The sequence below is a fragment of the Vigna unguiculata genome, unplaced genomic scaffold (assembly GCF_004118075.2).
Source record: "Vigna unguiculata cultivar IT97K-499-35 unplaced genomic scaffold, ASM411807v1 contig_465, whole genome shotgun sequence".
In the NCBI taxonomy this organism is placed as follows: Eukaryota; Viridiplantae; Streptophyta; class Magnoliopsida; order Fabales; family Fabaceae; genus Vigna; species Vigna unguiculata.
Window position 1 is genome coordinate 5,339 of NW_021011177.1, and position 18,930 is coordinate 24,268.

The window sequence follows — 18,930 nt, forward strand, 5'->3', positions numbered from 1 at the left end:
GAAAGTGTAAAAATAACTAATTCAAGAAGTTATGAGAATGAAGAGTTTAAAAAAGTTAGGAAAAGTGATAAAATAAATTTGAAGAAAAAAATTTTAAAAACTTTAAGAGAAGAACTCAATATGATGAGTAAAATTTTGCAAAAAACATTTCAAGAACATAATTAAAGATTTGAAAAGGATCAAGAATTAAAGATTTGAAAAGAATCAAGAAGTTGATAAAAACTTTAAAAAGAATTGAAAAAGTTTAAGAAAATAAAATTCAAGAAAAGAAAACTAAGTAAATAAAGTTTCAAAATAAGTAATTCAAGAAGTTTAAAAAAATTAGGAAAACTGAGAAAATAGATTTCAAGAAAAAGATTTTCAAAACTTTAAGAGAAGAACTCAATATGATGAGTAAAATTTTGCAAAAACCATCTCAAAAACATAATTAAAGATTTGAAAAAGATCAAGAAGTTGATAAAAACATTAAAAAGAATTGAAAAAGTTTAAGAAAATAAAATTCAAGAAAAGAAAACTAAGTAAAGAAAGTGTAAAAATAAGTAATTCAAGAAGTTAATAAAAATGAAGAATTTAAAAAAATTAGGAAAAGTGAGAAAATAGATTTCAAGAAAAAGATTTTAAAAACTTTAAGAGAAGAACTCAATATGATGACTAAAATTTTGCAAAAACCATCTCAAGAACATCATTAAAGATTTGAAAAGGATCAAGAAGTTGATAAAAGCTTTAAAAAAAATTGAAAAAGTTTAAGAAAATAAAATTCAAGAAAAGAAAACTAAGTAAAGAAAGTGTAAAAATAACTAATTCAAGAAGTTATGAAAATGAAGAGTTTTAAAAAATTAGGAAAAGTGATAAAATAAATTTCAAGAAAAAAATTTTAAAAACTTTAAGAGAAGAACTAAATATGATGAGTAAAATTTTGAAAAATAATTTCAAGAACATAATTAATGATTTGAAAAGGATCAAGAAGTTGATAAAAACTTTAAAAAAAAATTGAAAAAATTTAAGAAAATAAAATTGAAGAAAAGAAAACTAAGTAAAGAAAGTGTAAAAATAAGTAATTCAAGAAGTTAATGAAAATTAATAGTTTAAGAAAATTAGGAAAAGTGAGAAAATAGATTTCAGGAAAAATATTTCAAAAACTTCCACAGAAGAACTCAATATAATGAGTAAAATTGTGCAAAATTCATTTGAAGAACATAATTAAAGATTTGAAAAGGATTACGAAGTTGATAAAAACATTAAAAAGAATTGAAAAAGTTTAAGAAAATAAAATTCAAGAAAAGAAAACTAAGTAAAGAAAGTGTAAAAATATGTAATTCAGAAAGTTAATGAAAATTAATAGTTTAAGAAAATTAGGAAAGGTGAGAAAATAGATTTCAAGAAAAAGATTTTGAAAACTTTAAGAGAAGAACTCAATATGATGACTAAAATTTTGCAAAAACGATCTCAAGAACATCATTAAGGATTTGAAAAGGATCAAGAAGTTGATAAAAACTTTAAAAAGAATTGAAAAATTTTAAGAAAATAAAATTCAAGAAAAGAAAACTAAGTAAAGAAAGTGTAAAAATAAATAATTCAAGAAGTTATGAGAACAAAGAGTTTAAAAAAGTTAGGAAAAATGATAAAATAAATTTCAAGAAAAAAATTTTAAAAACTTTAAGAGAAGAACTCAATATGATGAGTAAAATTTTGCAAAAAACATTTCAAAAACATAATTAAAGATTTGAAAAGAATCAAGAATTAAAGATTTGAAAAGGATCAAGAAGTTGATAAAATCTTTAAAAAGAATTGAAAAAGTTTAAGAAAATAAAATTCAAGAAAAGAAAACTAAGTAAAGAAAGTGTAAAAATAACTAATTCAAGAAGTTATGAGAACGAAGAGTTTAAAAAAGTTAGGAAAAGTGATAAAATAAATTTGAAGAAAAAAATTTTAAAAACTTTAAGAGAAGAACTCAATATGATGAGTAAAATTTTGCAAAAAAACATTTCAAGAACATAATTAAAGATTGAAAAGGATCAAGAATTAAAGATTTGAAAAGGATCAAGAAGTTGATAAAAACTTTAAAAAGAATTGAAAAAGTCTAAGAAAATAAAATTCAAGAATAGAAAACTAAGTAAATAAAGTTTCAAAATAAGTAATTCAAGAAGTTTAAAAAATTAGGAAAACTGAGAAAATAGATTTCAAGAAAAAGATTTTCAAAACTTTAAGAGAAGAACTCAATATGATGAGTAAAATTTTGCAAAAACCATCGCAAAAACATAATTAAAGATTTGAAAAAGATCAAGAAGTTGATAAAAAGTTTAAAAAGAATTGAAAAAGTTTAAGAAAATAAAATTCAAGAAAAGAAACTAAGTAAAGAAAGTGTAAAAATAAGTAATTCAAGAAGTTAATAAAATGAAGAATTTAAAAAAATTAGGAAAAGTGAGAAAATAGATTTCAACAAAAAGATTTTAAAAACTTTAAGAGAAGAACTCAATATGATGACTAAAATTTTGCAAAAACCATCTCAAGAACATCATTAAAGATTTGAAAAGGATCATGAAGTTGATAAAAGCTTTAAAAAGAATTGAAAAAGTTTAAGAAAATAAAATTCAAGAAAAGAAAACTAAGTAAAGAAAGTGTAAAAATAACTAATTCAAGAAGTTATGAGAATGAAGAGTTTAAAAAAATTAGGAAAAGTGATAAAATAGATTTCAAGAAAAAGATTTTAAAAACTTTAAGAGAAGAACTAATATGATGAGTAAAATTTTGAAAAATAATTTCAAGAACATAATTAATGATTTGAAAAGGATCAAGAAGTTGATAAAACTTTAAAAAAGAATTGAAAAAGTTTAAGAAAATAAAATTCAAGAAAAGAAAACTAAGTAAAGAAAGTGTAAAAATAAGTAATTCAAGAAGTTAATGAAAATTAATAGTTTAAGAAAATTAGGAAAAGTGAGAAAATAGATTTCAAGAAAAAGATTTCAAAAACTTTAAGAGAAAAACCCAATATGATGAGTAAAATTTTGCAAAAACCATTTCAAGAACATATTTAAAGATTTGAAAGGGATCAAGAAGTTGATAAAAACTTTAAAAAGAATTGAAAAAGTTTAAGAAAATAAAATTGATGAAAGAAAACTAAGTAAAGAAAGTTTCAAAATAAGTAATTCAAGAAGTTAATGAAAATTAATAGTTATGTGATGAGTAAAAGTGAGAAAATAGATTTCAAGAAGATGATTTTAAAAACTTTAAGAGAAGAACTCAATATGATGAGTAAAATTTTGCAAAAACCATTTCAAGAACATCATTAAAGACTTGAAAAGGATGAAGAAGTTGATAAAAACTTTAAAAAGAATTGAAAAAGTTTAAGAAAATAAAATTCAAGAAAAGAAAACTAAGTAAAAATAACTAATTCAAGAAGTTAATGAGAATAAAGAGTTTAAAAAATTAGGAAAAAGGATAAAATAAATTTCAAGAAAAAAATTTTAAAAACCTTAAGAGAAGAACTCAATATGATGACTAAAATTTTGAAAAACCATTTCAAGAACATAATTAATAATTGAAAAGGATCACGAAGTTGATAAAAACATTAAAAAGAATTGAAAAAGTTTAAGAAAATAAAATTCAAGAAAAGAAAACTAAGTAAAGAAAGTGTAAAAATTGTAATTCAAGAAGTTAATGAAAATTAATAGTTTAAGAAAATTAGGAAAGGTGAGAAAATAGATTTCAAGAAAAAGATTTTGAAAACTTTAAGAGAAGAACTCAATATGATGACTAAAATTTTGCAAAAACCATCTCAAGAACATCATTAAAGATTCTAAAAGGATCAAGAAGTTGATAAAAACTTTAAAAAGAATTGAAAAAGTTTAAGAAAATAAAATTCAAGAAAAGAAAACTAAGTAAAGAAAGTGTAAAAATAACTAATTCAAGAAGTTATGAGAACGAAGAGTTTAAAAAAGTTAGGAAAAGTGATAAAATAAATTTCAAGAAAAAAATTTTAAAAACTTTAAGAGAAGAACTCAATATGATGAGTAAAATTTTGCAAAAAAACATTTCAAGAACATAATTAAAGATTTGATAAAGATCAAGAAGTTGATAAAAAGTTTAAAAAGAATTGAAAAAGTTTAGAAAATAAAATTCAAGAAAAGAAAATCAAGTAAAGAAATGTAAAAATAAGTAATTCAAGAAGTTAATGAAATGAAGATTTAAAAAAATTAGGACAAGTGAGAAAATAGATTTCAAGAAAAAGATTTTAAAACTTTAAGCGAAGAACTCAATATGATGAGTAAAATTTTGCAAAAACCATTTCAAGAACATAGTTAAAGATTTGAAAGTGATCAAGAATTAAAGATTTGAAAAGGATCAAGAAGCTCATAAAAACTTTAAAAAAGAATTCAAAAGTTGAAGAAAATAAAATTAAGAAAAGAAAACTAAATAAAGAAAGTGTAAAAATAAGTAATTCAAGAAGTTAATGAAAATGAAGAGTTTAAAAAAATTAGGAAAAGTGAGAAAATCGATTTCAAGAAAAAGATTTTAAAAACTTTAAGAGAAGAACTCAATATGATGAGTAAAATTTTGCAAAAACCATTTCAAGAACATAATTAAAGATTTAAAAGGATCAGAAGTTGATAAAAACTTTAAAAAGAATTGAAAAAGTTTAAGAAAATAAAATTCAAGAAAAGAAAACTAAGTAAAGAAAGTGTAAAAATAAGTAATTCAAGAAGTTAATGAAAATGAAGAATTTAAAAAATTAGGAAAAGTGAGAAAATAGATTTCAAGAAAAAGATTTTAAAAACTTTAAGAGAAGAACTCAATATGATGTGTAAAATTTTGCAAAAACCATTTCAAGAACATAGTTAAAGATTTGAAAAGATCAAGAATTATAGATTTGAAAAGGATCAAGAAGCTGATAAAAACTTTAAAAAGAATTCAAAAGGTTGAAGAAAATAAAATTAAGAAAAGAAAACTAAGTAAAGAAAGTGTAAAAATAACTATTCAAGAAGTTAATGAAAACGAAGAGTTTATTAAAATTAGGAAAAGTGAGAAAATATATTTCAAGAAAAAGATTTTAAAAACTTTAAGAGAAGAAAATCAATATGATGGGTAAAATTTTGCAAAAACCATTTCAAGAACATAATTAAAGATTTGAAAAGGATCAAGAAGTTCATAAAAACTTTAAAAAGAATTGAAAAAGTTTAAGAAAATAAAATTCAAGAAAAGAAAACTAAGTAAATAAAGTTTCAAAATAAGTAATTCAAGAAGTTAATGAAAATGAAGAGTTTAAAAGAATTAGGAAAAGTGAGAAAATAGATTTCAAGAAAAGATTTTAAAAGCTTTAAGAGAAGAACTCAATATGATGAGTAAAATTTTGCAAAAACCATTTCAAGAACATAATTAAAGATTTTAAAAGGATACAGAAGTTGATAAAAACTTTAAAAAGAATTGAAAAATTTAAAGAAAATAAAATTCAAGAAAAGAAACTAAGTAAAGAAAGAGTAAGAATAAGTAATTCAAGAAGTTAATGAAAATGTAGAGTTTAAAAAAATTAGGGAAAAGTGAGAAAATAGATTTCAAGAAAAAGATTTTAAAAACTTTAAGAGAAGAACTCAATATGATGGTAAAATTTTGCAAAAACCATTTCAAGAACATAATTAAAGATTTGAAAAGGATCAAGAAGTTCATAAAAACTGTAAAAAGGATTGAAAAAGTTTAAGAAAATAAATTCAAGAAAAGAAAACTAAGTAAAGAAAGTGTAAAAAAAAGTAATTCAAGAAGTTTAAAAAATTAGGAAAAGTGAGAAAATCGATTTCAAGAAAAGATTTTAAAAACTTTAAGAGAAGAACTCAATATGATGAGTAAAATTTTGCAAAAACCATTTCAAGAACATAATTAAAGATTTAAAAAGGATCAGAAGTTGATAAAAACTTTAAAAAGAAGTGAAAAGTTTAAGAAAATAAAATTCAAGAAAAGAAAACTAAGTAAAGAAAGTGTAAAAATAAGTAATTCAAGAAGTTAATGAAAATGAAGAATTTAAAAAATTAGGAAAAGTGAGAAAATAGATTTCAAGAAAAAGATTTTAAAAACTTTAAGGGAAGAACTCAATATGATGAGTAAAATTTTGCAAAAACCATTTCAAGAACATGTTAAATTAAAATGATCAAATTATAGATGAAAGGATCAAGAAGCTGATAAAAACTTTAAAAAGAATTCAAAAGGTTGAAGAAAATAAAATTAAGAAAAGAAAACTAAGTAAAGAAAGAGTAAGAATAAGTAATTCAAGAAGTTAATGAAAATGTAGAGTTTAAAAAATTAGGAAAAGTGAGAAAATAGATTTCAAGAAAAAGATTTTAAAAACTTTAAGAGAAGAACTCAATATGATGGGTAAAATTTTGCAAAAACCATTTCAAGAACATAATTAAAGATTTGAAAAGGATCAAGAAGTTCATAAAAACTTTAAAAAGGATTGAAAAAGTTTAAGAAAATAAAATTCAAGAAAAGAAAACTAAGTAAAGAAAGTGTAAAAATAAGTAATTCAAAAGAAGTTTAAAAAAATTAGGAAAAGTGAGAAATCGATTTCAAGAAAAAGATTTTAAAAACTTTAAGAGAAGAACTCAATATGATGAGTAAAATTTTGCAAAAACCATTTCAAGAACATAATTAAAGATTTAAAAAGGATCCAGAAGTTGATAAAAACTTTAAAAAGAATTGAAAAAGTTTAAGAAAATAAAATTCAAGAAAAGAAAACTAAGGAAAGAAAGTGCAAAAATAAGTAATTCAAGAAGTTTAAAAAAATTAGGAAAAGTGAAAAAATGATTTCAAGAAAAAGATTTAAAAACTTTAAGAGAAGAACTCAATATGATGAGTAAATTTTAAAAACCATTTCAAGAACATAATTAAAGATTTGATAAAGGATCAAGAAGTTGATAAAAAGTTAAAAAGAATTGAAGAAGTTAAGAAAATAAAATTAAGAAAAGAAAACTAAGTAAAGAAAGTGTAAAAATAAGTAATTCAAGAAGTTAATGAAAATGAAGAATTTAAAAAATTAGGAAAGTGAGAAAATAGATTTCAAGAAAAAGATTTTAAAAACTTTAAGCGAAGAACTCATATGATGAGTAAAATTTTGCAAAAACCATTTCAAGAACATATTAAAGATTTGAAAGTGATCAAGAATAAGATTTGAAAAGGATCAAGAAGCTCATAAAAACTTTAAAAAAGAATTCAAAAAGTTGAAGAAAATAAAATTTAAGAAAGAAAACTAAGTAAAGAAATGTAAAAATAAGTAATTCAAGAAGTTAATGAAAATGAAGAGTTTAAAAGAATTAGGAAAAGTGAGAAAATAGATTTCAAGAAAAAATTTTAAAAACTTTAAGAGAAGAACTCAATATGATGAGTAAAATTTTGCAAAAACCATTTCAAGAACATAATTAAAGATTTAAAAAGGATCCAGAAGTTGATAAAACTTTAAAAAGAATTGAAAAAGTTTAAGAAAATAAAATTCAAGAAAAGAAAACTAAGTAAGAAAGTGTAAAAATAAGTAATTCAAGAAGTTAATGAAAATGAAGAGTTTAAAAAATTAGAAAAAATGAGAAAATAGATTTCAAGAAAAAGATTTTAAAAACTTTAAGAGAAGAACTCAATATGATGAGTAAATTTTGCAAAAACCATTTCAAGAACATAATTAAAGATTTGAAAAGGATCAAGAAGTTGATAAAAACTTTAAAAAGAATTGAAAAGTTTAAGAAAATAAAAATCAAGAAAAGAAAACTAAGTAAAGAAAGTGTAAAAATAAGTAGTTCAAGAAGTTATGAAATGAAGAATTTAAAAAAATTAGGAAAAGTGAGAAAATAGATTTCAAGAAAAAGATTTTAAAACTTTAAGAGAAGAACTCAATATGATGGTAAAATTTTGCAAAAACCATTTCAAGAACATAATTAAAGATTTGAAAAGGATCAAGAAGTTCATAAAAACTTTAAAAAGAATTGAAAAAGTTTAAGAAAATAAAATTCAAGAAAAGAAAACTAAGTAAAGAAAGTGTAAAAATAAAATAAAAGTAATTCAAGAAGTTTAAAAAAATTAGGAAAAGTGAGAAAAATAGATTTCAAGAAAAGATTTTAAAACTTTAAGAGAAGAACTCATATGATGAGTAAAATTTTCAAAAACCATTTCAAGAAACATAATTAAAGATTTAAAAAGGATCCAGAAGTTGATAAAAACTTAAAAAAGAATTGAAAAAGTTTAAGGAAATAAATTCAAGAAAGAAAACTAAGTAAAGAAAGAGTAAAAATAAGTAATTTCAAGAAGTTAATGAAAATGAAGAGTTTAAAAAAATTAGAAAAGTGAGAAAATAGATTTCAAGAAAAAGATTTTAAAAACTTTAAGAGAAGAACTCAATATGATGAGTAAAATTTTGCAAAAACCATTTCAAGAAACATAATTAAAGATTTGAAAAAGATCAAGAAGTTGATAAAAATTTAAAAAGAATTGAAAAAGTTGGAAGAAAATAAAATTCAAGAAAAGAAAACTAAGTAAAGAAAGTGTAAAAATAAGTAATTCAAGAAGTTAATGAAAATGAAGTTTAAAAAAATTAGGAAAAAGTGAGAAAATAGATTTCAAGAAAAAGATTTTAAAACTTTAAGAGAAGAACTCAATATGATGGGTAAATTTTGCAAAAACCATTTCAAGAACATAATTAAAGATTTGAAAAGATCAAGAAGTTCATAAAAATTTAAAAGAATTGAAAAAGTTTAAGAAATAAAATTCAAGAAAAGAAAACTAAGTAAAGAAAGTGTAAAAATAAGTAAGTTCAAGAAGGTTTAAAAAATTAGGAAAAGTGAGAAAATAGATTTCAAGAAAAAAGTTTAAAAACTTTAGAGAAGAACTCAATATGATGAGTAAAATTTTCAAAAACCATTTCAAGAACATAATTAAAGATTTAAAAGGATCCAGAAGTTGATAAAAACTTTAAAAAGAATTGAAAAAGTTTAAGAAAATAAAATTCAAGAAAAGAAAACTAAGTAAAGAAAGGTGTAAAATAAGTAATTCAAGAAGTAATGAAAATAAAGTTTAAAAAATTAGAAAAGTGAGAAAATAGATTTCAAGAAAAAGATTTTAAAAACTTTAAGAGAAGAACTCAATATGATGAGTAAAATTTTGCAAAAACCATTTCAAGAACATAATTAAAGATTTGAAAAGGATCAAGAAGTTGATAAAAACTTTAAAAGAATTGAAAAAGTTTAAGAAAATAAAATTCAAGAAAAGAAAACTAAGTAAAGAAAGTGTAAAAATAAGTAATTCAAGAAGTTAATGAAAATGAAAGTTTAAAAAATTAGGAAAGTGAGAAAATAGATTTCAAGAAAAAGATTTTAAAAACTTTAAGAGAAGAACTCAATATGATGAGTAAAATTTTGCAAAAAACATTTCAAGAACATAATTAAAGATTTTGAAAAGGATCACAGAAGTTGATAAAAACTTTAAAAAGAATTGAAAAAGTTTAAGAAAATAAATTCAAGAAAGAAAACTAAGTAAAGAAAGTGTAAAAATAAGTAATTCAAGAAGTTAATGAAAATGAAGAGTTTAAAAAAATTAGGAAAAGTGAGAAAATAGATTTCAAGAAAAAGATTTTAAAACTTTAAGAGAAGAACTCAATATGATGAGTAAAATTTTGCAAAAACCATTTCAAGAACATAATTAAAGATTTGAAAAGGATCAAGAAGTTGATAAAAACTTTAAAAAGAATTGAAAAAGTTTAAGAAAATAAAATTCAAGAAAAGAAAACTAAGTAAAGAAAGTGTAAAAATAAGTAATTCAAGAAGTTAATGGAAAATGAGAGTTTAAAAAAATTAGAAAAGTGAGAAAATAGATTTCAAGAAAAAGATTTTAAAAACTTTAAGAGAAGAACTCAATATGATGAGTAAAATTTTGCAAAAAACATTTCAAGAACATAATTAAAGATTTGAAAAAGGATCAAAGAAGGTTGATAAAAACTTTAAAAAGAATTGAAAAAGTTTAGAAAATAAAATTCAAGAAAAGAAAACTAAGTAAGAAAAGTGTAAAAATAAGTAATTCAAGAAGTTTAATGGAAAATGAAGATTTAAAAAAATTAGGAAAAGTGAGAAAATAGATTTCAAGAAAAAGATTTTAAAAACTTTAAGAGAAGAACTCAATATGATGAGTTAAAATTTTGCAAAAACCATTTCAAGAACATAATTAAAGATTTGAAAAGGATCAAGAAGTTGATAAAAACTTTAAAAGGAATTTAAAAAGTTTAAGAAAATAAAATTCTAGAAAAGAAAACTAATTAAAGAAAGTGTAAAAATAAGTAATTGGAAGTTAATGAAAATCAATAGTTTAAAAAAATTAGGAAAAATGAGAAAATAGATTTCAAGAAAGAGATTTTGAAAACTTTAAGAGAAGAACTCAATATGATGAGTAAAATTTTGCAAAAACCATTTAAAGAACATAATTATAGATTTGAAAAGGATCAAGAAGTTGATAAAAACTTTAAAAAGAATTGAAAAAGTTTAAGAAAATAAAATTGAAGAAAAGAAAACTAAGTAAACAAAGTGTAAAAATAAGTAATTCAAGAAGTTAACGAAAATAAAGAGTTTAAAAAAATTAGGAAAAGTGAGAAAATAGATTTCAAGAAAAAATTTTAAAAACATTAAGAGAAGAACTCAATATGATGAGTAAAATTTTGATAAAAACATTTCAAGAACATAATTAAAGATTTGAAAAGTATCAAGAAGTTGATAAAAACTTAAAAAAAATTCAAAAAGTTTAAGAAAATGAAATTGAAGAAAAGAAAATTAAGTAAAGAAAGTGTAAAAATAAGTAATTTAAGAAGTTAATGAAAATGGAGAGGTTAAAAAATTAGGAAAAGTGAGAATATAGATTTGAATAAAAATATTTTAAAAACTTTAAGAGAAAAACTCAATATGATGAGTAAAATTTTGCAAAAATCATTTCAAGAATTTAATTAAATATTTGAAAAGGCTCAAGAAGTTGATAAAATTTTTAAAAGGAATTTAAAAAGTTTAAGAAAATAAAATTCAAGAAAAGAAAACTAATTAAAGAAAGTGTAAAAATAAGTATTTCAAGAAGTTAATGAAAATTAATAGTTTAAAAAAATTAGGAAAAGTGAGAAAATAGATTTCAAGAAAAAGATTTAAAAAACTTTAAGAGAAGAACTCAAGATGATGAGTAAAATTTTGCTAAAACCATTTCAAGAACATAATTAAAGATTTGAAAAGTATGAAGAAGTTGATAAAAACTAAAAAAAAAAATTCAAAAAGTTTAACAAAATGAAATTGAAGAAAATAAAATTGAAGAAAATAAAACTAAGTAAAGAAAGTGTAAAAATAAGTAATTCAAGAAGTTAATGAAAATTAAGAGTTTAAAAAAATGTGGAAAAGTGAGAAAATAGATTTCAATAAATTTTTTAAAAACTTTAAGAGAAGAACTCAATATGATGAGATAAATTTTGCAAAAACCATTTCAAGAACATAATTAAAGATTTGAAAAGTATCAAGAAGTTGATAAAAACTTTAAAAAAAATTCAAAAAGTTTAAGAAAATGAAATTGAAGAAAAGAAAATTAAGTAAAGAAAGTGTAAAAATAAGTAATTTAAGAAGTTAATGAAAATGAAGAGGTTAAAAAATTAGGAAAAGTGAGAAAATAGATTTCAAGAAAAAGATTTTAAAAAATTTAAGAGAAAAACCCAATATGATGAGTAAAATTTTGCAAAAATCATTTTCAAGAATTTAATTAAAGATTTGAAAAGGCTCAAGAAGTTGCTAAAAACTTTAAAAAGAATTGAATAAGTTTAAGAAAATAAAATTCAAGAAAAGAAAACTAAGTAAAGAAAGTGTAAAAATAAGTAATTCAAGAAGTTAATGAAAATTAAGAGTTTAAAAAAATTAGAAAAAGTCAGAAAATAGATTTCAAGAAAAAGATTTTAAAAACTTTAAGAGAAGAACTCAATATGATGAGTAAAATTTTGCAAAAACCATTTCAAGAACATAATTAAAGATTTGAAAAGAATCAAGAAGTTGATAAAAACTTTAAAGAGAATTGAAAAAGTTTAAGAAAATAAAATTGAAGAAAAGAAAGCTAAGTAAAGAAAGTGTAAAAATAAGTAATTCAAGAAGTTAATGAAATTGAAAAGTTTAAAAAAATTAGGAAAAATGATAACATAGATTTCAAGAAAAAGATTTTCAAAATTTTAAGAGAAGAACTCAATATGATGAGTAAAATTTTGCAAAAACTATTTCAAGAATATAATTAAAGATTTGAAAAGGATCAAGAAGTTGATAAAATTTTAAAAAAGAATTCAAAAAGTTGAAGAAAATAAAATTTAAGAAAACCTATTCATGTCGTTTTGCCCGTCCGTATTGTCGGGTTTTTCCTAGTCGTCGGGTTTGTCCTGGTCGTCGGGCTCGTCCGGGTCGTCGGGCCCGTTCGGGTCGTTGGGCCTTTTGGGATCACCGGGCCCGTTCAAGTCGTTGTTCTTGTCGAGGTCGTCATGCAGGTTCGAGTTGTTCGACCTATTATGGTTGTCGTGTTTGTCCGGTTTGTTTGGTCTGTCCCACAGATAGTAATATATTTTAAAAAATAATATATTTTTCATGTGAAAGATGAAAGCCCATGGGTTGGCCCAAGCCCACAGGGCTTTTGTAAAGTTTTTAGCCCTGTGGACTTCTTTGATAGGGGTTTTTTTTTCAATGTGGGCTTTTTTGGCCCTAGTCCACATGGCCCAGGACCCAATCCTGTGGGCTGGGCCAAATTGCCACCTCTATACATTATTAGACTTTTAAATTTTGATATGGCGTTCGTCAAAACTTCTGAATGTTAAGTGTTAGAAAGAAAATGCCTTAGAGAACTACAGTGACATGGAACATTGGGAACCATTTAAAATTACATAAATAAAAAAATCATTGACAGTATGAGATGAAAGACTAATACAAAATCTAAAGTGGAAAACTTGCCTTAAATTGCATTCATACCAACATGATGTTTTTAGATAGGAAAATAAAGGAGGATGCTCCCGGATTTGGCCTTTCATTCCTTTTGGTATAGATATGGATTGATTTGGGAATGAGAATTATTTTGACAAGTATTACATGTGATGAAAATTATACTACATGGGTACTTGTAATTTCTTAATATATTAAATCTTATAGAAAACAACGAGTTCAGCGAGATTTACTAATTTGAGTTAAGTTTTTATAATGTTATTTTTACATGAGATATATTTGAAAATAGTGTTTGAATGTCACATAAAAGAGGTATAATTTCAATTATATATATATATATATATATATATATATATATATATATATATATATATATATATAACAAATTATTTTAGATTGATTAGTATTTGTATTATAACCTTTGATGTTCATTGTGTTTTGGAAAATGAATGCATAGTGAATTATAAAAATGAAAATTTTGAAAAGTCATAAGAAGGTGGTTTAGGAGGAATCATGTATCAATGATTAAGTGAATGTTAAGATCAAGTGACCAATTGATATTAAAACACAAATGAATGATTGATAATATAATGTAGATGAAAATATTATGCGGTGAACATAGATGTAGATGAAAATATTATGTGATGAAAAATCGATGGATGTTTTATTAATTATGTGAGTTTAAGAGAAATCCAATTTCATGAGATTTTTTAAAAACTTCTTTAATAATATTCTAGATTAATAATTATTTTGTATACTAATGAATTTAGATAATTTACTTGTATGTTCTTTATGCGAATATTTTGACATGTCGTGACCATGTTTTAACGTGTAAATAATTGAAACTAAGTAATACAAATTAAGAATTATTCAAATATTCATGTTTGACAACTATTTATTTTTTTACTATGAATATAATATATTAAAGTAGTTTTATTAATGTCATAAATAACAAATTTATATGTTTTTGTATATATTTTAATGTATATTTATGAGATTTTATAAATAACATACAGTTTAAATACCAATTTTGCACTTTTGTGAAACAATATATGAAGGTAATGGGGTTACACTAGGGGTGAAAGTTTGTTGCGTTTTTTAAATTTGTTTAAATGGCAATAGCAATCAAAATACAAACAAACACACATACATGTAATGAAATATTTAATTTTATTTTTTTCTTTGTATTTACCTTTTCATTTTAATAAATATTCATAAATACCGAATGTAAAAGTAGTATAGAAATACTTGATATTTGAAAATTATATATTTTTAAAAATTACGTTTTCTAATATACACTTCAACTATGTTAACATTTAAAATTTTACATTCAAATATTTTTATTTATTAATTAAAGTTGAAAAAAAGTTTTGCTATTTTAATTATTTTACATGTATTAAAATGAAAATTGATATACACAAAATAAAACAGAGTGGATTTCAAATTTTAATGCTCCATACAACATCGCCTTCAAAGTGAGTGAGTGGGTCCTACAGGACTGAATAATCATTCTAGAATCAAAACGAGTTGGGACATAACATAATTGAGCTCCATTCTTACCATAGAAAAGAAAAAAATATCTCACTAATATCTCAATCCATTTTTCTCATTCTGAGTCTCCAACAGCTCCTAATTATCTAACCTTATCACTTCAATTGTTCATTACGCTGTCAAACTTAAACAAATTACAGTCTTATTATACTCTAAATCTTCCAATGTTTCCTGCCCTGTGCCTAAGTTCCCCAAGAGCTACACCACCATCAGGTTCACCCGTCTGCATATATTAATTTCTGTATTGTGTTATATCTTTATATTCGTCGTTTGATTCTAAGTAAGCTATTTCTGTGCTCAAACTTTAGAATCCTTAGGTGTTAGCATAGAAAGCCATGCAAATTCAAAGCATATTGGAGTCAATTATGTGTTTATTGGCCCTCTCACTACCAAATATCGCCCTGTCATTGTTAAGGTACATTTTCATTTGCAAATAAGTTTCCTTTAGAAATGACACACGAGGAGATTCAAATCCCATGTTTGTATAAGCTAATGTCAGTTTCTATTCACACAGGCTGCAAAAGAAGACCGAAACACCAAACCGAATAGTGTGATTTGTGCTGACTGTGATGGGAATGGTAAGATGCTTGTGACTTTAGAACCAGAAGATGTATAAAGGATTTGAAATAGTACACTTAAAAAGACAAAAAGAAAAAGAAAAGAAAAGTATCTATGATTTGAAAGTTTTGGTTTTGTTGTGTGATTAACAGGAGCAGTTCAATGCTCTCAATGCAAAGGCAATGGGGTGAACTCTGTTGATATTTTCAATGGACAGTTTAAAGCTGGTGACTCCTGTTGGCTTTGCGGGTACCTAAATAAACCATTCCATTTTGCTTGTGTTCTATCTCATACATTCTAAAATTTCACTTCTTCAATGGTTTGTCTTTGAATTTTGAATGGTGTATGAACAACATTTGTTTTTTCACCTTACAATCTTTTCTGTTTTTTGTAGAGGAAGGAAGGAGATGTTATGCGGAAATTGCAATGGTGCAGGCTTTGTTGGTGGCTTCTTGAGCACTTACGATCAGTAGGAACAAAGTCCTTGAATTGCTGTGATACTTATATGTCTGTGCACACATATACATGTCTTCAACACTTTCACTCTGCAGATTTTATATTTGGTACTTGTAAGTTCACTTGAAGACTTCAATGGTTGTTTAAAAACAAAAAACATAACAGTGTGGCTGCGACAGCTCTCTGAGATTCCTTTCATTTAAACAAAACTCATCATATTAGCTCTGCTAGTCCTTTTGAAATTACTTAAAGTTACTCAATCCAACGTGGGACTATATATTTTAAGCACTTGGGGAATACTCTTGTACAAGGCATGCTTCAATTTTTCAAGTTTGGGTTTGTTTCTTTTTATGATGGTCATCAAATATACAAGGGGAACACAATTCAAGGTGAATTGGAAGTTTTATATTAAGTACAAAAATAAGATAAGTAGTATATAAGTAGAAGAATTTTTAAAACCTATTATAAAGTCTAGTGATGCAGAAGAGGCAGTGAGAAGATGCTAGCTTAGAGTTGAATTCAACTCCTAATTTATTCCAAGTTAGTGTGTGTTTACCGTTAAAAGTTAGATTTGGTTGAATGAAACTGAAACTTTATCCAATGCATGGAAAGATTGCTTTGAATATAATCACACTTTGGATCTCTTTAATACTTTTAATACTCAATGAAAAAAAAGAAATTGCCAAACAGTCAGTGTGATTCTGAATGTTCTTCAAGTGACTTTTGAATGCTCAAACAGTAATCCAACCACACTTAATCTTCTGCTGATGAAAGTGTTCATGTTATCAATTTCAGCAAGTTTTTTAGAACATGCATCAGGGACTTTGTTTGGGATAAAAAACAGCGAAGTAGTGCACCAGTGTTATCATATTTCTTTAATATCTTCCCTATATCTGCTTACAAATTCATCACCAAACCCCTCAGAATTTCATAAAATCAGAAAAAGGGCGAGGAAATGGTTGAGCTCATTAGCATCCTCAAGAGTGGAGTGAGAAATCTTCGGACACAAACTTCAATTGTTTCTCCAAGTATTTTTCTACAGAACTACTGGATCTGCCTCTTTGAGGATCTTCCAGAACTTCATGACAGCAACTCTACTAATGATTGATCAATTGTTCAGTTTTGCACAAGAATGTTAGTAGAGTTGAGAGGATTAGACTAAAAGTAAATAAAGGAAACAAAAAATGCTATTTTTCAGGTTCTGGAATTAGAATATTAATACTGAAGTTGGAACATCAGTAATGTTCCACAGAGAATATGATTAGGCTTCACCGTGTTGTGAGTGATAACCGTATAATACTATGAAGACCTGAAGACTGTTAAAATAATATAGTTCAACTTTTGATCTCAAGTCTTGAACATTTTCCTTACTACTACTAATACTATAGGATGTTTAGGATTGATAAAAATTCACTTGGTGCCCAAGTCATAAATTGTGGATGGACCAAATGCTGTAGTTCTGTAATTAGATGGATCATATCCAAATATTCTATGCTAATTCATCAAACAGTAACTTTGATTCAGCCTGTTTTAACTAGATTTTTTGCAACCTTATCATGTCCCGAGGAACATGTGGTATGAAGTAAAATAGTCCCACATCGCCAATACTATGTAATAGAGCTAAACCAGGACCTATAATTATTTAAAGTTTTATCCTTCTAAAGCATGATCCTTCAGGCAGTTAACGGGATGTGATGAGTGGCAAATGCTTGCATTTAATATGCAAGAGGGGTGTCTGCCCCAGCCTGGTTACGACAGTGGGCACTCTCTTTTTGACCTATCTGATCCCTATTTAATGCCATTATTAATTTCTTCTGAAGTTAGATAAATTTTTTAATTTATTATAATTCTTTTATTATTTATATTAGTTAATTATAATTATTTTATTTTTATTTATTTATTTATATATAATTTAATTATTTTAATATTTTAATTTAATTTATCTTCTACTTTCAAATTATGTAATGATTTTTTCTAGGAATGTTTTATTATCGTCACTAATGTTATGCCAGTGGATTCAAGCATTATTTTGTTGTTTTTTCAAGTGATAGTCTTTTATTGCACATGTTCAAATAAATTGTGACGTTTTAAAAACATAATAAAAGTGGACTATGTGCACTCCCTCCAATATAAAGGTTTTCTCTTTCCAACTATTTTTATTTTCAGTGACACTTAAACTTGAATTCTTTTACAGAGACAGCACTTGCGAAAGATATATTAAAAATAATTCGTTTAGGATGTGAAAATGAAAAGTAAAATGAGAAAAAAAAGAAATGAAACTGGATAATTGAGACGTGTATTTATAAAAATTTAGGAAAATTTTAATAATATAATAATTACAAAATAATATATTTATTAAATAAAAAATAATATTTTTATTATTATAAAATAATTTTAATCAATTACTAATTACAATTTTTTATTAATTAATTTTTATTATTACATATTTTAAAAATTTAATTTATAATTATTTTTATTTACTATTTGTAAAAATACATGTTTAGTTTATATGTATGAAAAGTAAATATAAATAATTTTATAAAAAAAGTTTATAAAAAAAGTTTTTTTTTTTATATTTTGTATGTAATTTTTTTATTGTGATGGTTATTTAAATTAAATAAATAATTAAATTTTTAGAAAATATCAAGTAATAAAAAATAATTAATTTTAAAAGTAATCACTTCAAAATAAAAGGTATAATTAGTCGCATAGTACCCAGTTTGGTACTGAAGTTCTAATTGGTACCCCGGTTTAAAAAAGTCTCAATTACGTACCCAAATTAGTTTAAGTGCACCAATTGAGTCCATTGACTTGACGCCGTTAGAAAGGTTAACGTTGACTGATAGTGGTTGGTCTCTGAATTAAATTTGGAACACGTGGTGATCAATTTTGACTGACGTGGAAATGTGGGGCAGAATATTCAATATGTCTTGTAATGAAAAAAAAAAGAACGAAATAAAAAAAGAAAGAAAGAAAATAAGAATTAGGGGCGAGAAGTTAAAAGAAGTGGCAAAACGCTGGAAAAAAAGGTGAAATTGGGGAAAGGTGAGGTAGGGGAGACGAAGTGGTGCTCGATTGTTCGCGAGTTGATGGAGAAATTGAAGGTGCATTTGGAACACTGAAGCGGAGAGTTTAGAACTACTTGTCGGCCATTGATAACGAAAGGTTAGTATTGTGTTTTTGTTTGATTTTGTTATTAGGGTTCTAATGTTAGGGTTGTTTTTTGTGAAGATTTGTTATTTACGTGTTTAGGCGCTGTGTATTTCAAGCATTTTACTTTCAATGTTGTCTATTTTTGTTGCCTTTGAGTCAGTATAACTTTATTGGTTTGTCCGCCATTACATGTGACGGTGACGGTGTTGGGCATGTGGTGTGGTCCCTGTTTCTTAATTATTGTCGGTGTGTTGGTGTTTAG

The 18,930-nt window shown here is 24.2% G+C and overlaps 1 protein-coding gene and 1 non-coding gene across 3 annotated transcripts; both read left to right on the forward strand.

Moving 5' to 3' along the window:
- The first annotated feature begins 14,487 nt into the window (after positions 1-14,487).
- Positions 14,488-15,800, forward strand: LOC114172001 (chaperone protein DnaJ-like). 2 transcript variants are annotated; one of them, XM_028056749.1, is made up of 5 exons: positions 14,488-14,714; positions 14,810-14,916; positions 15,016-15,079; positions 15,212-15,308; positions 15,454-15,800. In XM_028056749.1, the coding sequence occupies exons 1-5, from the start codon at positions 14,666-14,668 to the stop codon at positions 15,530-15,532; spliced, it is 396 nt and encodes a 131-aa protein (XP_027912550.1). In that variant the 5' UTR covers positions 14,488-14,665; the 3' UTR covers positions 15,533-15,800. The 2 variants fall into 2 exon arrangements, with proteins under 2 accessions (XP_027912550.1, XP_027912551.1); XM_028056750.1 differs by having other exon boundaries at positions 14,505-14,714; positions 14,819-14,916.
- A 1,401-nt stretch (positions 15,801-17,201) lies between these two features.
- LOC114172003 lies at positions 17,202-17,304 on the forward strand. Its single transcript, XR_003601785.1, has one exon. It is a non-coding gene; the product is annotated as a small nucleolar RNA Z279/snoR105/snoR108 (small nucleolar RNA).
- The last annotated feature ends 1,626 nt before the right edge of the window (positions 17,305-18,930 follow it).